The sequence below is a fragment of the Oreochromis niloticus genome, linkage group LG18 (assembly GCF_001858045.2).
Source record: "Oreochromis niloticus isolate F11D_XX linkage group LG18, O_niloticus_UMD_NMBU, whole genome shotgun sequence".
NCBI classification, from domain to species: Eukaryota; Metazoa; Chordata; class Actinopteri; order Cichliformes; family Cichlidae; genus Oreochromis; species Oreochromis niloticus.
In genome coordinates, this window is record NC_031982.2 from 16,772,720 (window position 1) to 16,799,667 (window position 26,948).

General features: G+C 41.9%; 1 protein-coding gene across 7 annotated transcripts; it reads left to right on the forward strand.

Annotated features, from left to right (window-relative positions):
* The first annotated feature begins 395 nt into the window (after positions 1 to 395).
* LOC100710450 (5'-AMP-activated protein kinase subunit gamma-2) lies at positions 396 to 26,869 on the forward strand. Of its 7 annotated transcripts, none has more exons than XR_003214818.1 (17): positions 396 to 756; positions 2,039 to 2,104; positions 3,751 to 4,006; positions 13,733 to 13,959; positions 14,280 to 14,321; positions 16,244 to 16,295; positions 18,500 to 18,606; positions 20,266 to 20,347; positions 20,760 to 20,818; positions 20,908 to 20,953; positions 22,247 to 22,301; positions 22,401 to 22,527; positions 22,891 to 23,056; positions 23,159 to 23,196; positions 23,287 to 23,433; positions 23,523 to 23,706; positions 24,730 to 26,869. XR_003214818.1 is itself a non-coding variant. In XM_025900154.1 (17 exons), the coding sequence occupies exons 1-17, from the start codon at positions 673 to 675 to the stop codon at positions 24,759 to 24,761; spliced, it is 1,680 nt and encodes a 559-aa protein (XP_025755939.1). In that variant the 5' UTR covers positions 396 to 672; the 3' UTR covers positions 24,762 to 26,869. The 7 variants fall into 7 exon arrangements, 6 of the variants coding, with proteins under 6 accessions (XP_025755939.1, XP_025755941.1, XP_025755940.1 ...); XM_025900154.1 differs by having other exon boundaries at positions 23,523 to 23,616; XM_025900156.1 differs by lacking the exon at positions 2,039 to 2,104 and having other exon boundaries at positions 23,523 to 23,616.
* Positions 26,870 to 26,948: the final 79 nt, after the last annotated feature.

The following is a 26,948-nucleotide window of genomic DNA, read 5'->3' on the forward strand; positions in this document are numbered from 1 at the left end:
TGTTGTTTTTAAGCTTTTCATTCACGTCCAGCCAGAATCAGAGTGGCACTGACATCTGTCGGTGAAACGTCTGCACACGTCAGCTCCGCGCGCTGTTGTGTCAAACATGTTGTTCTCTTTAAAGTATGTTTGTTGGGGGTTTCTTGTTGTTGCCTTTTTCTCGAAGAAGTGCGAAAGAATAACGCTTCAGAAAACCAAACAGTGCCTTGAGATTTACAAATTGACGGACAGCAGCTGCCGGGGGCCTGTGCGACCAAAGAAGCTACAGGAAGTGTAGTTTTGACCGCACTTATCCTCAGATGAAGCAGCGGAGGCGTTTCTTTTCTCTGTAGAGGCGAAAAGGACCGCGGGAGGTCTCACTTTCCTCTTCTGGGGAGGGGGTGGGGTTACATACAGTGTGACATAACACCTGTAAGCAGTCCTCGCTGTTGCACGCCTTCTCTTCTTTTTTTTTGTGAACATGTGTGTGCCCTGCCTCTCTTTTTTCACGGCCAAACCTACTTCCTGGTGGATGAGGCAGCTCCTCAGTGTTGTCGAGGCTAAAGGGAAGGTGGAGGCGGCTGTAGACGGTGTGCAGACGCGATACAGCAGTTTTTTTCCCAGTACACTTTATTAGTAGTATTTTATATTTTTATTTTTTTAAGGTGTTGCGCGTTTGCAGGAAAACAAAACATGGGAAGCACGGTGATGGAGTCCAGCAAGGGGAGCTCAAAGAAAATACCAAAGAAGAGGAGAAGTCTGCGGATTAACATGCCAGTGAGTCGGTGAAGTATCAAATAATTTGGCTTCTTACTGAGACTCTATGGTGGGGTGGGTGGGGTAAAAGGCTGGAACTTTGAGGGGGCTTTAGTCGATTTCGGTGCATCGTAGTCTGGGAACGCACGCGACGCATAAGAGCGTGCGTGATTGACAGTTGTCTCTGCGTCAGGACTCGGTTAATCTGTCCTAATGGCATGCAAACGCTCGCTATAAACACTCAGAAACGCTTTTTGCCTCTTTGCATTGAGCATGTGCAGCAGTTCAACCTTTATTGTGATTGTAGCCAACTCCCATGTTAGGGCTGCAACTATTGTTTACATATCGTGTTTACAAAAATCTGTTATTATGCCAATAATAATTGTGGGGAAAAGAAAAATCCCAACACAGAGTCCCTGGTGAGATCCTGTTTTTCTCATGCAAACCCAATATTATTCAGTCTACTCTGGGACAAAAACAGGCGATGACACTGCTGATCTACTACGGCCCTGATTTACAGTTTCCTCTGTTTATTAAACTGGGTAATAACTATCTGCAATTGTGTAATTATTTTCTGCACAAGCTCCACAAAGCCTAGTTGTTATTGCGGGAGGCTTTATAGCTTTATTGTACCTCATGCTTCAAAACATTTTTTGGTTACTCTGTCCTGACCACTGCTTATCTCCTGGTAGCATGGGTGCATTTGTTTTTGCATGGATCCACTATCAGATCCAGTGTGCTGCACAATTTGCTAGAGAATAACAAATGCACAAGTGCAACATTTCAGCTTTATAGGCTGGAAAAACCTTCCCAGTGTGGAGTAAACCTTATGAATGCAGCTCTGTTTCTGTGGTTAATGCTCAAGTGTTAGATGTTGGAGCTTTCCATCGCTATATGAAGTTCCCCATTCTAAAAAAAAATCATGGTGGAAAGTCTATTACAGTTGCATAAAAAATAAAATAACAGTACAGCTCTGCAAACTCGTTACGTCTGTGCAGTTAAAACTGCCTTTCTGCAGCAACATGCATGGCATCATCGGCCTGAAGTGGAATGTCAAAACCAGCCCTCAGTATGGGGAAGAAGAGTTTTGCCTTTCATTGTCCTGCAGAAGTTTCCGCAGTGGCGAAACATGTTTACCTTCTTTTTGAATGTCAGGCTAAGAGTCAAAACCAGGTGGGGTTAACCTATTTTCTTCTCACCTAAAAGCTGACAAAAGGGCATAAAGTGTCAGTTTTATGTTTCTGGTGTGTTTCTGGGTGAGGTTTGCTTTATTCCTGACGCTCAGATCTCTTTTCATGTGCAGGATTTCGGGGCGTTTAATGCCCCTCAAGTGGAGACGAGTGGCTCAACCAAAAGCGGAGCCCACACGGTACATTTTGAAAGATATTTGTGAAATGATTCATTCACCTGCCAGCTGTTCTTTTTGTTTTCCTGAGCTTGCTTTTCTTGCCACGCATCTATCTGCTCGTTAAATGTGAATTTGCGAGAGCAAAATATTAGACAAGGTCATCCTCTCCAATTCTGCCAGCCCGCACTGGCTTACAGTAACATTACTCCCACAGTGTCCAGGCATAGCACCAGCACATACAGGAAATTGATTTTTCTAAAAGAAAGCAGTCTCTTCCTACTGTCTCCTCCAGCTGATTTGAATAGGAACCAACTAACTATCCACTGTTGCCTCATATCAGCCAAGATGCATATTTTAGATTATCTCAGTAATATTTGCACGGTGCAGGTAAAAACCTGCATCACCTTGTGTTTTGTAGGAGCATATTTCTATCCACGCTAAACCCTGATAGCTGGTTCACTTGCCTTAACAAGCTCTTGCACAATGAAAGGGTGAGATTTGTTGGCAAACAACAAAGATGGGTGTGTGCTCTCAGATAGTTAGGGGATTGGTTTGAATAGAAATGTGTTTGTGGAGCAGGAACAGCCCTTAGCGTACGGGAAAATGGAGCTTCTTCTTGATGTCTTCTTCTTCTTTTTGAATTCTAGTATTAATATCAGACATCTTTTTATGTCCCATTAGACCCCAGTGTTTATTTTCTTCTTCTCTCCACAACATGCAGTTTATCTGTTTCAGTGGGAGTAATTATTCTCCACAGACTGTTACTGCAACACCCCTGTTGCATTTAACTGTTTTCAGTAATAACAGCCCCTGAGCCGGAGATCCCTGCATAATCGAAAGCTTCACTGTACGGCGAGCCCACAAACGGTTAAAAGATTTGTTGTTGGCACATCCAGAGCAGGCAGCCGTCAGCGGTGGGAGGAGGCCCTCTCTGTCTCCAGCTAGATTGGCTGCCATCTCTCGTGTTTTGTTTTGGTATGGGCACAGCAAAGAGAGAAGGATTTCTCCATCTGTTTACACGATATCGACCTTGCAAAGGCACACTCATAAACACAGAAGGCCCAACTGAAAAATATTGTTACCGCAGTTTTAAGTAAGAGGAGTGCTGATCGTCTGATAGTGGATGTTATGGTGTCCTTACTGATTTGTCATATCACGTGGTGCTCCTCCAAACTGCATACCATGGCAACATAACAGAAAGACAGGTTTTGCATGATAAGGCACAGTTCTTTGCAAAAAAACAAAAATGCATGCATGCATGCATCACTTGTTTTTTTCTGGTTGTTAGAAAGTGTACTGATCAGTATTTTTAGTCTTTATAGTGTCTTTTACCACAACTGTGTTGTGATTGCATATGTGCCTTATTGCACCTTGCATATGAAACTTCCGTACTGCTCTTTAAGAGACACAATTAACTGTTACAAAGCGGCCAACTATACAAAACTTGTATTTTTTTTTTTTAAAAAGGAGAAGTGACTAAAGAAATGCAATCAGCAGCTGTCATTTCCCAATAAATCTCTTCACTACATTTGCTTTTTTCAGTACAGCCCCTTGCTTTGCTCTGCAGCCTCTTGCTGTCTCTCATATCAGTGGCTACACGCTTAAACGTAAACCGTGCAAATTCAAATGTGCATAAATAAATCTTCTGCTTTCTTATTATCTCTCAGGGAGAGCGGCTCATTCGTTCAGCCAGCCCCATCAAAGGAGGTTCTGCGAAGAGCCCGGACATCGCCACACTGCCTCCATGTCCCCAGTCTGCTCCAGTTCAATCAAAGCCAAATTCAGGTTCCCCCAAAAGCATCTTCCCTTATCCCTCCCATCAGAACTCCCCTAAGTCCCCTCGTCGACTGAGCTTCAGCGGTATCTTCCGGTCGTCCGGTTCTCCCTCTTCGAGCATCAAACTCTTTTCCAGAACCAGGAGAGGTAAGTAGAAATGCAAACACTGCACTGCCTGCACCCTGCTTGTTGCACTGCAGTGTTCACTAATCCATTGTTGGAATCTTTGTTTTAATAGTTTTAAGAATGCATGCAAGAAACTTGTGCAAATATTTGAAGTCCTCTTTTAATGACTCACATAAGCAGAGTTCTAGGAGGAAGACACTTGTAAAGGAAGTAAGACACAATAGATGAAACTGTCATTTCAAAGATTATTTGGGTTTCCTGCCGTACGTACATGAGGTAAAACCCCCACACAGGAACCAAGGCGTCTGCATTTTCAGTTCATTAGTTCAGATATCTAACTGCTTGTCACAGAACTCCTATAAAATCTGACAATGTCGGTTCACCTCAGGACAAAGTTCCATCAGGTGAGGTGCAAAGAACAATATTTATTTTGTCACACCAGAGAACGGCACACAAAACGGTGCACTCCTTTTGCTACCCGACTGGTTTCAGAGAATCTTAAATCCTCACAATCGCAGATCTAGTCTCTGTCCTATAGATAAATAAGAAATAAACCAAAATAACAAGAAATTTTAAAAACACCTGTATAAATTAGACACTCATTCCCTGGCTCCATTCACCGAACCACTCCCACTACCTCTCCCTGTATCTCCTTTTATCAGCTTCCATATTTTGTAGCAATAAGGAAGTGGAGTTTTTGGTTTTCTCCGAGTAGAAAGAGAAAAAGTCACTTCTTTGTTTTGTGCCGCTCTGCAGCCAACAAGGTCACGAGTCTTGTCAGACAGATGGCCGTCGCTTGAGCGCAGACAGACATTCTTCATAATCTCCTCTCAGATGTTAACAACTTTCTCTAGGAAAAGGAAATGGTTGGCTTTGTTTATTATCAGAATTAAGTTATCATCCCCCCCCACACCAGCATTAAGCAGTGCAGGCAGTTTGTTATTAGGTTTCAAGCTCGGCATCCTTGGAGTTTGGACCCCAGCCACAGTACGCGCATTAAAAAACTCACGAGCTGCATAATGGTAATACTGGTATTCACAAATGAGTAGAAATGAAACAGACTGGGCAGAACAAGGTCTCATTTTATGAAGAGCAGATTTAACTGGCATGTCTTCAGCTCTCATGTCTCCATTTTTTTTGGTAGTTGGACATTACATAAATAAAAAATAAAAAAAAAAACACCCTGCCCGGTCTACATGGAAACAGCCCTGCTGGAAGCAAGCATCAAACAGCTAAAAGGATGAGTCATTGATTTTTTGGCTCGTGCAATTACCCATTCTTCTCTGTTTCCTCACAAAGGGTCAGTTTGGCAGAGCTGCTGGAATAGCTCTGTTAGAGCCCAGACTGTAAAAGCCGGTGTGCTCCGTTTCCTTTGGAGATTGTTATGGATAGTAACGGGGACCAAAACACACCCCAGCTGCTCCATCCCTCCCATCCCAGTTGCTGGTGATTAGTAGTGTAAGATGTGGTTTGAGGCAAAGCACGCTTCCTGCTCACTAATGATGTGGCTTTAGATTATTGGTGACTAATAGCGACAGAGTATTTATAACTAAATATAAAGTCACTGAGTGGGCACGTGATCTGTTCACCTTTTTTTTTTGAGTCAGATGTTTTTGTAGTAACCCCAGTTTTGCCACAAGGGTGCACTGAAGGCCTAGTTTGTCTTGATTTGACTTTCAAACTAGCTCTAATGAACCTTTGTGGTCACCTCTGTTATTGACATATTTGCAAGGAAACAAGTATTTTTGCAGACGTTTGGTGGTCCCGTGCACGATCATTTACATATTTCATTCATCAGGATGCAGGTTTTCATGTTTAGGTGCACTTGCTGCAAATATGACTAGAATGCTTCCTCTTTCCCCGCTGGTCTAAATATGTGTTTTCACGTCGCCTGGACATTGTCAGTCTCTCGCTGCTCAAGGCAAGTGTAGCGCTTTCATAGCCTTATCTGGAAGTGACCAGACTGTCAGGAGCTCCTCGCATAGCCATGCAGAGGTTTTTTTTTTTCCGCCCCTCTCACTCTCTCTGTTGCTACTGTGGGCTGCTTGTTGTCGGTAAATAAAGGAAGTAGGGAGTTTCTAAATTCATAAAATGCAGGCCTTACAAGGGCACGGTGACTTTATGAAGTCACAGATGAGATTAAAGGACTTTAAGTGCTTTATGGCCTTCACACTTAACGAGCTTCAAACTGGCTTGAAATGAGTGATTTTCTCTTGGTTTCTCAGTGGAATGACAACTTTATTGGCTTTATTCAGTGGCTGTTAGGTGATGATCACTGATATCTGAAATTCATATCAGCCATTGACCCACTGAGCAGATTGGAACACTTGCATAACATGTTAATTGAGATCTGTACTGAGCATGCTTTAGCTAATGTGGGCAGCAAAGAGGCGGCCATCTGTTAAGGGTAGGAGAGGGTATTGAATGGAAGCTTTCTGATCAGCTGACAGAACATGGGATGTCCCCCTGCTGTCATCTGATGGGGGCTGGCCTCAGCAGTCTTAAATGTCAGGCACCCGAAAATTACAACTGCCTCCACAAATGCCAGTGGTACGTATCCTCCAGCTCTTTGTTAGAAGCGCTGGTGATGTCGAACTGCAGATTTAGAAGAATTTTAAATGAAGGAGACGTTTATGCAAGGGAACCTTGAGGTTGCGTTATCCCCACTCTCTGTTACATTGTGTTAAGACGGAGTGAAACAGATGTTCCTGTGCTGAATTTACTCTGTGAGCAGAGGGAGGGCAGTGGCAGACAGGAGGCGGGGAGATGCGCAGCCCAAGCCAATCGGTGGGGTTTCCTTTCCAGACTGGCCTCCTTTTACAGGCTGCTGACACCAGTGCTATATTAAAGTAACATCACCCACAGCTGCACCTGACAATTCACAGCACTGACACTCCTGAGAGCAAGGGGAAATGCGCTGAAGTCTGGCCACACTTGCAATTTGCATCACTCGCAAATGGGAACATTTCTTTGCGGAGGCTCGGTGGAAATCACAGCTTTTCTACTCTCTTCTATCGAGTGTTAGACCTGCTTGCTGCTGGCTCTGTGGTTTGTAGACTAGCTTGTACTCAGCACTTGCTGCGATTGTCTGTTTCTGTTCAGAACTAGAGAGGTACCTCCAAAAAAACAAATGCAATGTGGAACTTGACAGAACAGCTGAGGTTTGTTTTTCTCACATAGTTATATTTTTTACCCTCTCACTGAAGGCATCCAGCTTCCAGAGGACCAGCTCCTCCCTAAAAGACACCTTCAAACACAGGCGGCTGGATATTTATTTTTTTACCTGTACGATTTTGTTCATCTAGCAAATGGAGTGACTCTTACCTGGGGCAGTTTATGGGGCTCTTTTTGTGATGCGGATGGTCATGGTCAAATTTAGCTTAGAGCCCACCACCCACTGTGTTCCATGAAGAGGTTTGGCAGCCTGAGGAGAAGCAAGAAACGGAAGGAGCAAGATGGGCTAGGCGGGAGGCATCAGTCCGAGGCGTCCTACCTGTCTGGTAATGTGTAGAAAGACATTCAAAACAATTTCCTCGAACTTAATTTAATTTGCTTATTATTTAGTCAATTAAAGTCAGAAAATAGTGAAAAAGAACCTTTAGGATTTTTGTAGGCCAACAGCCTTAAACCCAAACCCATAACCTCATAAATGAGATACTGCAGTAAAGAGCGCTGAGTGTTCCTGTGTATATGGCTATCAGCAGGGTGATGTGATATGAAAGTAGTAGTTTAACCTCATTGTCAGGCTAAAACGGTAAATCAGTGCTGCACAAACAGAGCTGTGCTCATTACCTCAGAATATTGGCTCCTGGGTAGCTTTGCCCTAAAATGTTGTATAAATTACTTTTTCATGGATTTTATCCACGCCATCAACTTACAACTTTAAATGCATGAATAAATGTCTCAATAAATATACTTAACATTGACCGTTCAGGTTATTCTCTTCATAGCAAATTATATTAAATAAGAGCAGCTTTCTTTTTTTCTTAGTCTATATATGTATGTGTGGTTATTTCATGTGGCCATTAGAGCTTCTCTTAGTGGCTGATTTCATGGCTGATCTCTGGTTTCACAAAAGCATACCATGCATTCGTGCTAAATAACTGGACACAGGTCAGTGGTGCTAAAGTTATGTGGGAGGGTCTGACGTGGGGTCAGCACTTAGTGATCGCTTGGCTAAATTCATATACATGCACGTACTGCATTGTGCTTGATTCACACTGTCTGCCTTTGCTAATTTAGCAATTAAGTGGTGTGTTTTAATAGTTTTTAGTAGTCTCAAAGGAGATCCATTATACTCATGTCCATTTCCATGAACTTCCTCGCAAAGGGTCAGAACTGTCTGCAAAACTTAATGTTTAAAACGTGTCTTATTTCCCTTAAGTTGGCAATGTGAAGTCTCTCGGTTTCATTCACTGCGTCTGTTCATCTTCCTGGGTTCTCATTGGCTATACCTCAAAAACAGAAGATTACATCAGCAGGTCGGTGGGTCTTTTGTGCTCGCTGCCAAAATCTGTGTACAGATTAAAGAGGAGAAAAAACCTTTGGCTGCGTTTAATATTAGCACCCAACATATTAAATAATAAGGAAAAGTGTACTAAGTCCACTTTAAAATGAAAAAGCAAAAATTATATCTATTTATTTTATTGTGATCCTGTTGTTATGTCATAACGAAGCAATTTATAGGCACTCAGCCTGATATAGCATCGCTTCATTGTCCTTATTTCTGTCCCATATCCAAAGGGAGTTCAGAGTGGCTGCTCCATTTGGAACGTTTCATTAAAATAGTCAGGAAGCATTTCAGCTTAAAGCTTAAGCAGAGAGATCACACCGAGCTGAATCATTTAACACTTCTCCTTAAGTGTGGGTGAATCATTTACATTTATGTACATCATTCAGGTTTTCACGAGCGCAAGCCGCCGAAAGCGAGAAGTAATACAGATCCCAAACGAAAATAACAGCTCACCATTGGAGATGTAATGCGGTTTTTGTGATGTGTTTAGCTCGTGTTAGTAAGGCACTGAGGGTCATTTTTGTGGCGTTCAAGTGGCGCTTTATCGCAAACTTCACAGCTCCTGATTTAGAGCCAGTCTGACCTCGGCTGAGTAGACGAGAGGAGCAGAGTCCTCTGTCGTAATGATGCATGTCCATATGTGGCTGTATGGAGTTCACTGTGGGCCTCAGCCTGGTCCTTTGAGTCCGGGCATCCACACTGCGTTAACCATGTCGCTCATATTAGTCACCACACCCTTAAGGAGGCAGACAACTGCATGTGAAAATTCTTGTCAGAGCCAATTAGATACCAGTTTGCTACTCCGTAATGCTGTGTACACGAGTTTCTACTGTCAGTAGTACACTTGAGATTTTGCTAACCTATCAAAGACTGCAATTGTCAAATTCTTCTTGTTCCTAGAAAATTAATTTAAAACCTCATGGGTGATTGGTTTCATGACTGCAAATCCCTACCATCTCTGCACCTTATACTTTAGGTTTAAAGAACACAGTAGCAGGGGCTCTAACTAATGAGGCTCATATTGCTCCAAGAGTCTTTAACTTGGAAGCGATATGTAATATGAGTCTGGATATTTCTTGCATTTTGACCTGTTTTGTGTAGAGTAAGTGTCAGTATAGCTCTGCATGACTGTAAGCTGCTTGTCAGGTGGAACTTTAGGGGTCCACTCAAACTGAGAGGATCTGCTTTTAGGATCATTAATTAACACATCATTGCCTTAAGTGGGGTTTTTTTTTAATAAAACTGTTCTTCAAGAACTGAAGTCTCTATCAGTTAGTCTGATAACTCAGAGTTGGCAGGCTGTAGAATGACAGGAGGTTAAAAATCAGAAAATAGTGAAAAATGTCATCAGGATTTTATAAATTACAAGAATGTAACTTTGCATTTCTCTTTTTTTGATATTCAGGAAGTTTATTGTCATGTACACCGAAAAAAGTGTTTACGCAGATCAATGAAATTCTTACTTCGCTGATTCCCTTCACACAACTAAATAACAACTAACTAAAATAAAGAATAAACTTAACCCTGAGCATAGAAAATAGCATAGAAAATAATAAATAAAGTAAAACAAGTGCTTTGTAGCACTTGTAGCTTATGTGTGGGTGTAGTCACAAGTCAGTTTTTTGTCTTGCAAACCCAAAACTGTTAAATGTATTATGATATAAAACAAACAAAGAGCATATTCTCATAATTCAGATGCTGGAACGAATTCCTGTTTGGTATTTGTGTTTGAAAATACACTAATCAACAAATTAGTGTGTTACTGTGATAAGGAATTGGCACTTTCATTATCAGGTTAAAGAGAGAGGATAAATTACTGCTGCTTTTATCTCACTGCACACATAGATTTTCACTTTTAGATGTAATAAAAAAAAAACTGTTAGATGGACTGGTTGCAGCAAGGCATCCATTTCCTGTTTCCTGGGTTTGGGCTAGCTGCCCCTTATTAACTGGGCTAAAGAGAAGGCTCCCAACCCCGCTGTTATCTGCTCCTGTGGAATGTGCCACAACAGCGTGGCTAAAATAAGAAGGCTACACAGCGGAAGCAGGGCACACCAGAGAGGGCCGGTGCACGCCAACTAAATGTCAAGAGATAGTGTGGAGTGCGCTTGGACAGGCCGAGCAAAAATGTTTGCTTGGAACACGAGCCTCCTTTAAGAAAAGATATCTTATAACTTGAGTTAATCATTACCAGTATTAGTTTTTGATTATGAGGCATGTAATTATTGACAGAAGCATAAAAAATGTTTTTGTTTGTTTTTTTTAACAGGTAAAGTAACAAACCCACACCGACGCCAGTACACAGACTTTAAAGCTGACTCATTTGAGAATACAGCTTACTAAGTTTACAGTGGTCATGCTTTATTTCCGAGGAATATTTAAATATAAATACTGACTAAGTCGAGCCTGATGCTTGCTTGAAACCGACTGTCAGTAATAACCGTTCTGGACATCCCGTGCTGCAGGCCTTGTAATCTGAACCGTTTGCACCACATCATCCATGTCACTCATTGTCTGGCCTCAGAAATATGTCACTGGGATGAGGCCAGTGCAGCGTGAGTGTCGCATGTCGCCCTGCGTAAGATCGTGGGCGCCTGATGTGAAAAACGTGTGCGGTGGCTGTCATGTGACACACACCTACAATCTGACACTTCACCGGGAGGAGCTGCGTCACGGACAGCTGACTCTCACAGTGGAGTTATGTTTAATGTGGCTGCTTATGTTGTAATGAGCCTAGCTATGATCGAGGGACACAAAGAACAAAAAGACCATCTTTTCTCCAGTTATACTCCTGACACTTTATTAGGTACATCACGCCAATACTAAGTTGGGCCTTTTTTTTGTCTTCAAAACTAATCCAAGAAAGGTTTTCGGTTCATATTAAAGTGATAGCGTCACAGAGTTACTGCAGATTTGTTGCCTGTCATTCCACCGCATCCCGAAGGTGCTCTATCAGATTGAGACCTGGTGACTGTGGAGGCTGTTTGAGTACAGTGACTCATTGTCATGTTCAAGAAAACCATTTAAGATGATCTGAGCTTTGTGACATGGTGCGTTATCCTGCTGGAAGCAGCCATCAGAAGATGGGTACACTATAGCTATAAAGGGATGACCAGAGAACTGCTGTTTTCCATTTTTCTGGCAATTCGTTGTAAACTCTGGAGATGGTTGTGTGGGAAAATCTCAGTAGATCAGCACTTTCTTAAATACTCATACCAGCAGTAACCATGCCATGTTGAAAGTAACTTAAATCACATTTCTTCCCCATTCTGATGCTTGGTTTGAACTTCAGCAGGTCCGCAGGGCCATGTCTACGGGCCTAAATGGACAGAGTTGCTGCTCTGTGATTGACTGATTAGATATTTGCATTAACGAGCAGCTGAACAAGTGTGCCTAATGAAGTGGCTGGTGAGTGTAGACCTGCTCAGCTAAGTCGAGCTGGGGACTGCCTTCAAAGGATTTTTTTTTTCCATTAGTAGATGCAGATGTCAGCAGCTGTCAGGTCTCTGCAGTCATGTTGAAGAACATGTCACAGGTTTAATTACAGTTTTGAGTTGGTGGTTATAGAGACACAGCCACTTAATTAATGAACTAGAATATACCTCATGAAAGTCTATGACTTATGAGTCAATACCATTTATATTTAAAGTGTGGTGTAAACATAGGAGTACAGAAAATTACGTTTTCAGTGTACGTGAACAAAAATCGTATTAAAATAGCATTAAATAGCTTTCAAATCCATTTTTATTCTACTTCTGCTTGTGTTTTAATCTGATTAGTTTCAGACATTCACATTTCATTATAACGACATGCATCAAATTCAGCGTTAATGAGTTTCCAATCCAAAGATGAATAACAGGAGCTCAGCTTTTGGACTTAGGATTCAAGCCTGCTTCCCTCTCAGCACAGCAGACCTGGAGTGTGTCTGACTTAAAGCGAGGACGGGGAAAATGTTAACACCAAATACCAAGACACTAACCAGGCTGAGTTTCAGATGGACTAACAAAAACAAAAGGCTTTATGCACCCACACAGGTGTTTCCACTTCTTGCTAATTAGACTTCAGCTAGACTGTAATTACATCCCACACAGTCCCGAGAGGACGTCTAACACAACGGAAGAAGTGAAACCCACAAACACCACCGTGGTCTTTTGTTTGTTTGTAAATGGATAATTCAGGCATTTCTATCTTAGTACCATCCATTTTCTTCTAATTCAGGGACTTGGGAGGGGGTCTGCAGCCTATCTCAGCAATCATAGGTGGGGTACACGCTGGACAGGTTGTACACACACACGGACAACTTAGAATCACCAATTAACCAAACCCCACTAAGTGCATGTCTTTGGACTGTGGGGGAAGACAGAGAATGTACAAACTCCACACAGATGATGGATTTGAACCCAGGACCTTCCTATTATGAGGCAACAGTGCTAACCATACCATTTAAATGTTTTATGGTTATAATATTTACAATGATGGATAGTGTTTTCTTTTTTTTTCTTCTTTTTTTCACTGTCACCCACTCAAAGTGCTTTAGGCTACCAGTCATATTAAACAGTACATTCATACATTCAGCACTTCAGCTCCCTCACAATCATGGCCTATTTAGAGTCTTTGGCCTGTGGGAAGAAGCTTGATTATTTGGAGGATGTGTATGCACAGGGAGAACATGGAGACTCAACTGCTCCACCATGCCACCCAACGGGTGCAGAAACTCTTTTAAGCTTTTCAAAGTTCAGTAACTCTTTATTTGATGTCATTGCTGCTTTTCAGGCATAAACTTGAAGATTTGCAGCTGAATCAGTGTCATCTTTTTCTTTAATCTTCAACATAATTGCTCCCACTTATCTATTAAAGCTTGCATATATTGCTAATTTCATGACTTTAATGCAAGTCGATTTTACAGCTGTCTTTGAAATGTTGATTTTCTAGTCCTGTGTATCCCCGTGTATAAACAGGGCCACTAAAGCTTTATCTCAGTATCTGTGTTATTTCTCAGCTCATGGAAATCTGCTAGTTCAGATCGCTTTTGCTCCTCTGTTTATTGCCTATGACAGCGTTGACGGCATCTGCAGCAGCCACCACTGTAGCGCGTCCTTCTCCACCAGCAATGCTTATCATAGACGTCAATCAGCGCTGCGTCTCGGTGTTGCTGAAAGCGTGGTACAGATTGACATCCAGAGAAACAAGAGATAAGCTGAGATATCTATTCTGGACTCTGTATCTCTCTGCAGCCTCTGGACTCTCTACACCACCCCACACCCCAACCCAGGCATCCAGCCAACCAGTGTTCACCCAGGAGGCCCAGCAGAGCGGCCCCAGCCCTGAACGCCCGGCGCAAAGCTCTCGCTCTCGCTCCCTTTCCACACCTCCGGACACAGGACAGCGCCTCAGCCTTCCTTCTGCTAAACCCCCAATCCCTTCATCGAGCCCCGTGCCACCTTATTCTACCTCACAACAAGTGAGTCAAAAAAGATAAAAAAATCTATTTTAAGAATTTACCTTTGACCCAGGGCAATTCAGCCAGTGCCTGTGAGCTTTAACTCTTTAAAGAGTGGAAGTTAGAGTGAGTCTTTCAGATGGTTTGGCGCACGTTCCTGCACCAAAATAAACAAAACATAAGCCTGACTTCGTGTACAGCATCTCAAAACTCCAGATACAGATCAATGATGCTATAACTATGCAAGGTGGAAGTTTGTGGAGAGAGTGCTACAAGTTCACAGGCATTGACTGAACTGTCTCAGGGATCAGGATTTAACTGCATGAAATATGTGTGTTTAGGTCAACAACAAGGCTACTGAGCCATACCCTCCTTCCTTGCAGGTAAACTATTTTTTGCACCGGTTCAGTGTTGGCAACAAAAAAAGACTCCATGGGAAGCTGATAACTATTTTTTTCCCTTTGTGCCTGAATAACAGTGGCTTGCATGCCTCCCATCAATGAGTCATGTGCTTTGTTTACTCAGAGTCATGAGTTTATCTGCAAAGTGGTGTACAGAAGGCAGAGATGCAAATCCTTTTAATTCAGGTTCCCTTTTCCTCAAGCCTTGCTCTTGCGTCAGCAGGACTTTGTTTGTACCATAAGCTCTGAGCTGCTCTAGCTGCAGAAGAGAGGGTGTAAATATTGTCTTGACATTTAAGCCATAACTCAAACAGCTTTCAGTGTCAGCTAAGCCGCTGCATAATTGACTGTAACCGGAAAAACAGCTGAGAACAAGTTCAGTCTTTGTCACAAGACTTTTCACTGAAGGTTTATTTGGATTCTGGCAGCCTGCGTCTGGATTTTATACCAGATTTCTTTGAGCTAGAGAGGAATTACTCCATCACTCACTGTGCTGCTTTAATGAATAATTATCTGAAGACCCGTCTACTTTGAGTGATTGTGGATTCTAGCCAACGATGGTAAATCAATATTTCATCACCAGTGTTGTATACGGTTGATATTAACACCCAGGGACATACGATTGTGGTTGGAGAGCGATGAGCCGGTACGGGTCAGCTTCTCTGCGCTTCCTCTGTCATACCTTAAGGGAGACTTGGAAAATAAACTGAAGTTGTTGCAATTTACCTTTTGGCCAGAAGTGATTAAATTCATAGATCCGCGCTTGTCTGCTTCCCCGTTGTTTCTCCTTTAACACAAAAGCGGCGCCTACTGCGGTGCAGCAACCAGAGATTTATGAAAGTGCAGGGGTAGTTCTTTTTTTTTGGACAAGAGAAGCGCTGTGTCACCATTGCAGGGCGACACAAGGGGGGAAGGGGGTGGGGGCTGTTGAACATCCACGACTAGGTATGCGGCTGCTCTCCCGTTGTGCTGCAGTGGCTTCTTGTGAATATGTGCTTGCAAATTAGGAGCCAGGGGAAATCAGGAATCAACAAGCGCACTTTGAGTATGCAAATATCTCAGCATGACACAGCATATTTTGGGCTGGCAATTGCACTGTGAGGGAGAGGGAGTCAGCACAATCTGCATGCCATATTCTCGGGCTCCTACTACAAGGACCCCAAAGAGTTGCTTTAGTCGATCTCAGCTATGCGTCTCCATATGTCTGAAGAAATTATCTCTGTGGATGTGACAAAGGAATCCCCAGCTTCTTGCTGCTAAGCAACACAAGGGATTTCCTTATATGGCGAAGCACCCAGGTTGCGCTGCACGGAGGGGTGTGTCCTGAGCGCACGGTGCTTCCTGCTTTCTATCTGTCCCCTCGCCGACCCCCCCACTCTTCGTGTCAGCGACTGTTATTGTGGTGAGTTTAGCAGATCGAGGCTTTAACAATGAATTGGGCCGATTCGTTGCAGCTGGATTACTGCTCACGCGTCTGTGCAGTGGCTGTGTGAGCAACGTTGGTTTCCTCCGCTGCAGCAAATGTATCAGGACTGTTCCACTGCGAGTTTTTAAGGGGGTGTGTGCGTGTGTGAGAAGTCTAATATTGTGCCGCTAAAGTTGTACCTCCTCCGCGCGAGGGTTCTTATCACGTTACCTGCGTATATTTAGCGGACCTGTCGTAGCTTTACGTAATCGGTACAGCGACAGGGTCGCACGTCGCGGCTTAGTAGTTTTAGTTGTTTTGCGCACCGCGCTCGGTGCGATCACAGTCTCCTGGGGCCGCTGGGGAAAAAGTCGGCGTCGCTGCTGCGCTCTCACAATTTACAGCAAAGTTTTTGTGTGTGTGCTGCGCTGCTGTGTGGTGGTGCTGTGGGGACTTGCTGCGCTCTTCACTGCGAACTTGTGCCTTTGCTTTCTCCTAGGTCTACAGTTTATTCGAAGGCATGCTGGAGAAACTTGATCTAGACGATGATGGTAAGTTACCAATTGCAATATCTGCTGATCCAGTGCTCACCTTTTCCTGTGTGTGTGTGTGTGTGTGTGTGTGTGTGTGTGCGCTATCTTTACCTCAATTAGTCCTGGCTCGGTATAATGAGGGTGAAGGTGATCAAGACGTGTTGCCAGATTCAGGTGAATGTACCAGGTTAAAAAACTGTCATACCAGCCTGTTCGCAGTGCTGCGCATGTGTAGACATGTTCACAGAGGGCCAGCTATTCATCCGAATTGAGTCAGAATCACCCTGTTGATTGCCCTCACGGACTGCGTTCTACTGGTCTGCTGTAAAAATGTGTGTACGCGCGTGTTATTTGCTTCCCCCCCCTGTCTCCTTCTCGTTTTAAATGCTGAATGTTGCAGCAGGGTTGACGAATCAATGCGCATACATTTGACCAAGAGGCCACATTATAACCAATACAGACTGTTGGGTGCCAGTGTATTGGGGTAATCAAAGGTTACACACACAGTCTTCACAGCATGTAGCGGAGGGCTTTAATTGGTGTGCTAACTATGTCATCTCCTTGAAATATAAAACAAATATTTATCTAAATGTTAATGAAAGCTCCCAAACCAATTTAAAATAAAATAAAGAAACTTAAATTGACCTTAAGCAACTGAAATAATTTCCATGATTTTACACGATGCATTAAATCACTTATGGGCTTTTACATGAACTAATCTGTGAATTTTCTGTCACCGCAACATGTTGCAAGGATGTTATCTCCTGCAGTACTTTCCTGTCCATGTTTTCCCACTGTTTGTGTACTTCTATGTTTAAAGCGTAATTATCTCTAAGATGGAGCACTAAAGTGGCTGTAAGTGGTTCAGTCCCGTAATGGTTGTTTAGGCTGTGTGTGTGTGTGTGGTGGTGTTTCCAAGCTCTTGTTTTATATTCCCTGTGAGATTTCCCCCTTCCTCTCAAACTGCGGTGTATGGAAATTAAAATATTACTTCTGTAGTTATCTTCTAAATATTTACTATTAGCTGACAATGCTGGAGGAGGTTTTAAAACCGTTAGCTCTAAAACCCAATGAAAGCACCTCATTACAAATAAAATCATATTACTGGCAAATTGTGAATAAATGACAAAAAATTTAAAAATTGTTCTGCAGGAAAAAGTTCCCTGTGAGTGTTATATGGACATTCTAAATACTGTCGATTAATTTGAACACAAAGTAACTCATCATAGTCTGTAGACTCACATGTTTGTAATGTAGCTGTACCGTGAGGACCACAAATCTTGAAATAAATGGCTCAGAAACACAGACATGCCTCTTGATATTGAGTTCAAAACTTTAGCTGAATTGCGAGGCTTGAGCACTGTCTTGCATGGTTAACTCAATATCTACAAGGTGACTAAAACTGTTTATAAAAAATGAAGGTGGTGTCTTAGTAAAATATCTGGTTAAACTTTATTTGGTCAACCAACTGATTCCCCCCAACTGATATTATGTGGAAGGTGGTGGTGTTGGTGGTATCTGTGCCAATTCTCTTTGCTTTGTAAAACCAGACATTGTAAGAGCTGACGTCTGGTCTCCATTATCAGAACTATCTTTGCTAAGGTGCTAAATGAATTATTAAAGACTATTTTACATTACACTTTTACCTCCTCTAGATTACACATGTTGACCTCGGTTAGTAAGAGAAAACTTGTATTACGCTGATAAATCAGAGAAACCGGTTTACTTGGTGATGCTAGCTCTGTTTCAACACAAAATACAGACCCTATACAGAGCAACCAGAGCCAGCTTGCCCGAGATTCATCCACAATGTGCAAGTGTAGACAACTAGAAGAAGCTGTTGACCTCTGAGCTTGACAAGCTCAGTCCATTTTTAACAGGACATGAAATAACTATGAAATCTAGACGCAACCGTTTTCAGTGAAACCAGATGTAAGCGGAGTTACGCCTGCTTCCAGAGACAATTGTGGCCACAAGATGGCACTAATGTAAAGGATGGATGTAAACGAGCATGTGAGCAGCTTTATGACAGAACGCTGTTTTGAGATGAAAGAAGAGAGATTGCTTTCACTTTAGTTTGTTTTAAATGATGCCATTTAATGATGTTTGATGTTTTTCGATTTTACTAAACAAGCACAGCTTGCCTTGCTTTTTTTGATAGAATGCCACTGGTCTGAAAGTATTTTCACACTGGTTTTATTATAATTTTTTTTGTTTTACAGCTGCTGAACCCGAGAGTGATATTTACATGCGCTTTATGAAATCCCACAAGTGCTATGACATCGTCCCCACAAGCTCCAAGTTGGTTGTGTTTGACACAGCACTCCAAGTAAGCACAATAATATATTCTGTCCTTTTGACTGCAGACAAAGCTGTTATGACTTGTTGTTGTTGTTGTTTTTTGTTTTTGTTTTTTTGGTTTAAAAACCGAAGCAGGCACTCAGGCTAAGTTAATGTTCAGTAAACTAAGCTGAAGTATTTCACCTCTCAGCAATTTCTGTGAAGTGGCTGATCAAATTGTCATAAAGCTGTTAAACACTAATCCTCGAAAGTCTTTGATGTGTAGATCTTTAACTACTAAATGCACTAAGGCAAAGGGTTAATAATCCTTATCTAAAACAAAGGAAAACTAATGTCATTGAGAGGTACACTACACAAGAGATTTCGAGTATTGTTCTACTTAACATGATGATGATGATGAGGACTGCAATTCAGGATTAACTTTTATGTATCTAATCTTATCAAGGTGGGCAGTCTGTGAAATACTTGCTCTTCATGACATCTTAAAATGTCTTGGTTTTGTCCAAAAAACACTACAAGACCTAAAAGAAAACCTATACACTTCATTAGGTACACCTGTTCAACTATTAATGCCAATATCTAATCAGCCAATCATATGCCAGCAACTCGATGCTTTTAGGTATATAGACATGATCAAGGTGACCTGTTGAAGTTCAGACTATGCATCAGAAAGGGGAAGACGGGTGACTTTAATGACTCTGAAGGTGACATGGTGGTTGGTGACAGATGAACTGGTCTGAGTATTTCAGAAGCTGATCTCCTGGAATTTTCCCACACAACCATCTCTGGAGTTCACAGAGACTGGTCTGAAAAAGAGAAAATATCCAATGAGAAGCAGTTCTCTGGGTCAAAATGCCTTATTGATGTCAGGTCAGAGGAAAAGTCAGACTGCTTTAAGCTGATAGAGAAGTAACAGTAACTCAAAAAACAACTTGCTACATAAAATGTAAGAAAAGCATCTCTGAGCACAACAGGTTGAACTTGAAGCAGAATGCCACACTAGGTGCCACGCCTGTTGGATAAGAACAGGAAACTGAGGCTACAATTTGCGTGGGATCACCAAAACTGGACAGTAGATGATTGGAAAAATGTTGTCTGGTCTGATGAGCCTTATTTTTCTGCTGCAACATTAAAATTCTAGTATCAAAGTTTGGCGTAAACAAGATGAAGTTCAGGCTGCTGTGCTGTAATGGTCTGGAGACCTTTTCTTGGCACACTTTAAGCCCCTTTAGTAACAATTGAGTGCTTAAACAACACGGCGTACCTGGTTATTATTGCTGACCATGTCCATCCCTTTATGACCACAGCGTACGCATCTTCTATTATCTGCTTCCAGCTGGATAATGCATCATGTCACAAAACTCAAATTATCTCAAACATGTATCTTCAACTTGACTGTTCAAGAAACTCGTTCACTGCACTCAAGTAGCCTCTACAGTCACCATATTTCAGTCCAGCCGAGCACCTTTGAGATGTGGTGGAACAGGAGATTCACATCGTGGATGTGCAGCTGACAAAATCGCTGAGCAATGTTTCCAGCAGATCCAACCCAGTACTATGAAGGTGTAACTAATAAAATAGCCGGTAAAGGTGTATCGGTTTATGATAGGCGTTAACTCCTAAGAGTTCACAGAATAATAAACAGAACAGTCGCCACCTGCAATCAAATTCAACGTTTCTTTGGCAGGTTAAGAAAGCATTCTTCGCCTTGGTAGCCAACGGTGTGCGGGCTGCTCCACTATGGGACACAGAGAAGCAAAGCTTTGTGGGTAAGAAACTTGACACATCGCCTTTCTTATTGTTCACTAAATTAAATGCAGTCTATTGAAGGAACTGCTGTTTTAATTTGTTTTTTCAACATTTAAAAGCATCCCCATCGAAGATGCACTCAATTGTGGTCTGTATTTGACTTTTACACGTTTTACTGTGTGAGCAAGAGTTTAAGTTCTTGTAATAGAGTTGTATAATAAGCTATAAAATGCAGAAAAAAATACTGTATTAAGAGTTTAAATGAAGAAAAGAAATGAGAAAAACATCTCTGTAAACTTCTGTCACTGCATTGGTGTCAAAAGGCAGTTTAGACCACACCCTTATAAGCGCTGTCTCTACCCAGCTGCACACAGGCTTGGCTCTGCGTGTTATTCATCGTTTCAATGTTTTTCATGCCTGTTTTCATTGCAGGAATGCTGACAATCACAGATTTCATCATCATACTACACAGATACTATAAGTCACCGATGGTAGGTGCAGATCAAAGCTAAGGTGTGTGACATTTGCCCCTCTTTCCACCAAGAAGTACAGTGTTTGTTTTTTTTTGGTTCTCTTTTAGGTGCAAATTTATGAATTAGAGGAACATAAGCTCGAGACGTGGAGAGGTAAGTGCTTGTTCTCCTGTGGTGTATGGGTACTGTAAGGGTTTCTTTCATTTTTACCAAAAAAAAAAAGAAAAGATCATTAAAAGAAAAAATAAATAAATAGCTGACATGGACTGAGGCTAAAGGAATGCTGTTTGTCTGTTTGGGAGTGTAGAAAGGATTAAAAAAGAAAAGTCAGTGTGACACATGAGAAAATTCCACCCGACCCAAAACTATTTGTACTTGGTTTGTATCCAATGACACGCTGATAATAAAATGAATGAATGTGAATAAGTGCCAAATAATAATGGCATTGTTTTGGAAAAATGAAACCTCGTTAGACCAAATGATACTCACTGGATAAGAAAGAATAACGTACAGTCATGTGAATGCAAAAGTTTTCACAGGACTCTGTGCATTCATGTGGAAAAACTAAGTACACCCTTACTGTGTACATAGGAATTAAGAGCAGCAGCTGGGTGCTGATAGTGAAATGCACTTTAATTGATTTCATTTATTAATTGATGATCAGTAATTTTGATCACCTCTGTAAAAGCAGATTTGCTTTTGCTGCTGCTTTCAGGTGTGTGTGTTAACACAGTGCTACAGTGGCCCTAGCAAAATGTCCCCAAGGTCAGACTGCACAGTGCTCAGAGAAACTGCCAAAAACCAGAGACTCAGACTCGGGTTTTTGAAAACTCTATGAGCCTCGAGTTGTACTGTAGCATGTTAAATGTTAACATGCTACAGTACAATTAGAAAAAGACTGAACATGTATTACTTGTTTGGAAGGATTGCTAGAAGTCGTGCATGAAGCCAGCGGTCGAACAGCTAAAGTTGGGTCATGCAACAGGAAGTGTTCCCAAACACAGCCGCAAGTCTGCAACAGAATGTCTGAAAAAGAATAAAGGTGTTGCAATGACTCAAAGTCCAGCCCTCATCCTTATTGAAATGCTGTGGCAGGACGTTAAAAGAGCTACGAGTACACACAAACATCAATTAACTCAAACCGAAGTTATAAAAAGAAAGCGCTCCAAAATTCCTCCCCAACAATGTGAGAGACTGATAAAGCCACAGAGAAAATAATTACTTCAAGTTGTTAAGGCTGAAGGCGGTTCTACAAGCTGTTGAATAATGGCGTGTATTCCATAAAATCCTGTGACAAGTTTTTTACATTTGACTGTATGAAAAACAATGAGCAAATAATTTTATTCCTGTTTGTTGGGGTTTTTGTTTATATAAAAAAAATGAATGCATATATTGTCTGTGTGGAAATGATTGTAAGCCACCATTGTTTTGTTTCCTGCCTCACAGAGGTTTACCTTCAAGCAACATTCAAACCTCTGGTGAACATATCACCAGATGCAAGGTATGTTTTCAGAAGGAATAAAATATGTAATGTCTCGTTACGTATTTGTGACTGAGAGGATTTTTTTTTTTTTGCAACTAACGTCTGCTGTGCTTGCAGCCTATTTGACGCCGTCTACACTCTCATCAAAAACAAAATTCACCGGCTGCCTGTCATCGACCCCGTTACAGGGAATGCACTTTATATTCTCACACACAAGAGGATCCTCAAGTTCCTCCAGCTCTTTGTGAGTCCAACCCATCAGCTTGCATTAGCATGCATACGATTAACGTGGTTTATTGATCTGTTTATTTATATAGGTACAAATGTGTATTATGGGCTTTTAAACTACATGATTCAATGAGAAACAAACCTTTTAAAAAATTTGTTTTAAGGATGAAAAAATCAGAACATAACAACATATAGAGCAATACAGGGCACATTATATTAAGATTATGCAGGCTGAGGACCTTCAAGGTGCTTTCTCTAGTCTTCTCTCACTTTCACTTAATTGGCTCCCCCTAGTGGTCAATTTAAAAAAAAGAAAGAAATCGGATGAATTGTTTTGACGTCTTCCTGCCTCTTCACTACGAGTGTCTGTGTGCCTCAGATGTGTGAGATGCCAAAGCCAGCTTTTATGAAACAGACTCTTGGCGAGCTGGGCATCGGAACATACCACGACATTGCTTTCATCCACCCAGACACACCCATCATCAAAGCACTCAACATCTTTGTGGAGCGGCGAGTGTCTGCTTTGCCTGTGGTGGATGACTCGGGTGAGACCACAAACTTCAATACTGGCATCATCATATTTTTTTTATTATTAATGCAACCTAATCAACTTTGTGCTAATTAGATTTGTTTTCCTTCTCTTACAGGCAAAGTTGTGGATATTTACTCCAAGTTTGATGTGATTGTAAGTTTAAACATTCCACATTTTCTGTTTTATCAAATACTTGGGGCATACTGTTGTTTGGTGGTTTGTTGATTGTGTTGTTGTGTGTAGAACTTGGCTGCTGAGAAGACGTACAACAATCTGGACATTTCAGTGACCCAGGCTCTGAAACATCGCTCTCAGTACTTCGAAGGAGTTATGAAGTGCCATAAAATGGAAACGATGGAGACCATTGTGGACAGAATAGTCAAAGCTGAAGTAAGACACAGAGACGGCGGATTCAGTTCCTCAGACGCAGCCCCACTGTTGATTTCCAGCTCACCTGTAACTGCGCGTTGTTGTTCCAGGTGCATCGGTTGGTGGTGGTGGACGAGCGCTCCAGTATCGAGGGCATCGTTTCCCTGTCAGACATCCTTCAGGCGCTGGTGCTCAGTCCTGCAGGTATAGATGCTCAGCATTGCTAGCGTCAACTCCCCCTCTGCCCTGGACCTTGAGCTCTCTCTAGCCACCTGCCCTCTAACCCTGCCCCAGGTAGGAAACACGCCTGTTTGGCTCGCAGCTGGCTATCACCTGTAGCTGGCTATGAAGAGGCATGGTGGCCATCTGTCCGGTGTCCTGTTTGTCCTGCTGGCTCCGGCTTTGTGCAGCAGTGTTGTGTGGATTTTTGTGTTTGGACAGAATGCATAGACGAAACAAACTTGCAGCCGGTTCTTGAGCAAAGTTAAAAGTAAATGCGAGTTTGGTGGTTTTCAGTATACAGTGGCTTTTGTTTAGAAAGAAGGAATAATGTGCAAGTGGGATAAAGGGAACCTCTGTTAACAAGGATGAGTCCACGTTAGTATCTCACTGGAATTCATCGTACACTTGTGGTACTTACTCCAGTTTTGAAAAGGGCTTTCCACTGCGGTCCAAATGTTTGCTCCCTCCAGACACTTTAATGAACTATGTATGCTGTGCTTTGCTGATGTTTGGCTTGTTTGGCCTGCAGCAAGCTCTACATTTAGTATTGATGTGCTTGAAAGAAACTAACATGCTTGCACAGTTATTTTATTTTTTTGTGTGGTTTGTTCAGATTATAACCCCATCAGATAAGAGATGGTGCAAAGTACTTGAAAGAAAACGCAGCACACAGGCCTTCGTCACCTCATAAATTCTGTTTTTTAACCCAGCTCTTATTGACGTCTCTCAAGCCGTTTCGGGTTCTTCCTGAGCCTAAACAAAGTCTAGCGGGGCAGTTGTGGAGAGTTTTAAGGAGAATAAAAAATGTTGTTTTGATAAAACAGGAAGTTCAGTTGGCGGGATGTTGTAACAGCAGGCAGAGTTGTGCTCACACACCTGCTTTTATTGACCTTGGTGTGTAACTGCAGTGTGAAATGGTTGTTAAAATTCCAGTCATTGGTGTCGAGCCTAATTCTAAAGATCAAAAAGAATATAAGGATTTAATTAAAGTTTAAACTCCTGTCTCTACTACAATATTTATATTTCCTTTCCCTGTTAATTCATAACTTGTGCTTTCTTTTTCTCCTTCTCCCCCTTCTTTCTTCTGCTCCCCAGATACCTGTAAGGAGGAGAACACGACTGAATGAGAAGTGGATGTATCAGCTTAAGTGGAGATGTGGTGGGAGTAATTAAATTGAAACATTAAGGTAGGGAGTGTAAGGCTGAGTGGAGCCAGGCTGAAGGTCCCAGATACCCCTGAAACCAATGCACTAATAAAGGCTTGGAACCCAAAGAGCTAGACTGCTGAGTGAAGTGGACTTCTGCACTGAAGATTGTTTTTTTTGTTTGTTTTTTTTTCCCCTGAATTTCTTCTTTGTTAGTGTTGGGTTTTTTTTATAAACACTGATCAAATACGCACATAAGATAAGATAACCTTTATTAGTCCCACACGTGGGAAATTTGTTTTGTCACAGCAGGAAGTGGACATGTTAATGGTGTAGACACTGATCAGCTGCAACATTAAAACCACTGATGGGCGGATTAAACATTGAGTCCAGTGTGTTCTAATTGTGTTTTGGGTCCCAACATTTATGAGGTACATAACATTCCTTGCTTGATGATTCTGCTAAAACGAGATTGATTAGACTCTAAATTAGAAGAAACGAGAATAGGTCAAAGAAAAAGTGTTTCATCGTTTTTAAAAATCTGAATTTTCTGCATGTTATTGCTGCTTGGGGCGTTCGTAAACCGAACAATTCAGAGATGCATGAGAAATGTGCGGTCATTATGTCGTGCATGCCTTTCCTTTAATGAGACCATGCAGTGCAGGTTTGGGTTGTGCTGAAACTGGTTTACAGTTGCTGGAAATTTAAAAAAAAAAAAAAAAAAAGTGCCAAAGATGCTCATGAGTCATGTACAGATGACTCAGATTAGTGGAAAGGGGCTATAGCCATCCACCAACCACCTAAACAGTTTTGCAAACCAGCCCATCTCTGACCCCCAAGGCAAAAATTCTCAGGAACACTTCAGTAAACTGCTTCCAAACTTCCCAGATCCCAATCTAATCAGTCATCCCTGGGGAGCACGGGTATGACCCGATCCACCAGGGGTTTGCCCTCATTGTATGATGCCTGATAGAACAGGACACCCGAGGGTCCTGTCTCCATTCTCCATACACTACAGCAGGTTTGGTGGTGTGACTGAGACCTGCCAACAGTATTGGGACGGTGGTTCTTATGTTGTGGCTGATTCCTGTTAACACAGATAAACTCCATTAAGGTTTCTTTCTGGGGAAAGTTTGGAAACGTCAACACGGGTTCTGGTGGGTTTGGGATTCAGTGTTTCGGGTTACAGTCATGCTGCTGTCATCACAAGTTTAAGTCACGTAGGAAAGCGAGCGTTAACTGGTAACAAAACCACACGTTACCTGCAATGTGGTCACTTGACGCCATTAAAGAAAGTGTTTGCCAGTGCCAATACAGACCTGCTCAATGCCCAATATTTATTTGTGCCTTTACTTACTTCTCTCCACAGAAATGTATGTTGTAAAATGGGTGCAATGATGAGTATGAATGTGTAATATTGAAGTAGAGTGCAAATTGTACCTGCTGCTTCAAAGGTGTGCATTTACTCGGTTTGGGGGCGGCATAAATTTAAAACTGTGTCAGAAGCGTCAAGAAGTTCTGTTAAATCTTATTCTTGAAAGAAAATCCTAAATCACACTGGCGCTGTTACGCATTGCTCAGAGGGAAGATGCAACTGCACGCTTCTGTCAGCCAGGAGTGCTTTAAGTCATGAGTGATCAATAAGACTTAAGTATGGATTTTATAATGGTAACACCTGGTTCAGGAAAAAGCCTTTTTAAATATTTGAAAAGCTTTTTCTTCCCCCCTTCCCGTTTATTTTCAGTAGTTTTGAATCTTCAAATCAGTCTGGTTATCTCAGCTGTAGCTCAACAGGACTCATCTCCATCTTCGAGTGTAAATAGGATCGTTTTCGGGAAATGTGTCACAGAAAGATTTATTTTTATGAACGGTGACGTGTTTGAAGAGAGACTGCAGGTTTAATGTTAGTTTTGTAAATACATTGTGGCAATATGTGTAGTTCAGAGAAACTTTGTAACGGATCAACATGTACTGTAAATGTGCAAGCATGAGAAACTACACTTCAGCAGTATGAATGTTTTTTTGTTTTTTTTTTTCTTTTACTTTTTCTATTTTTCTGGCTGCAGAAAAATAAAGAGACACTGAATGTACTTTGAGGCATGTTTTTCTTTTTTTGAGGGGGGTGGGGGGTTTTCACACGTGATAAGGGTGAAGAAGTAAGATCAAACT

Bases quoted from the DNA above. Each gene is read 5' to 3' on its own strand.
- LOC100710450 (XM_025900154.1), top strand. From the start codon at position 673: ATGGGAAGCACGGTGATGGAGTCCAGCAAGGGGAGCTCAAAGAAAATA. The intron at 20,819-20,907 runs GTAGGTGCAGAT...GTTCTCTTTTAG, and splicing joins GATACTATAAGTCACCGATG to GTGCAAATTTATGAATTAGA. The intron at 20,954-22,246 runs GTAAGTGCTTGT...CCTGCCTCACAG, and splicing joins TAAGCTCGAGACGTGGAGAG to AGGTTTACCTTCAAGCAACA.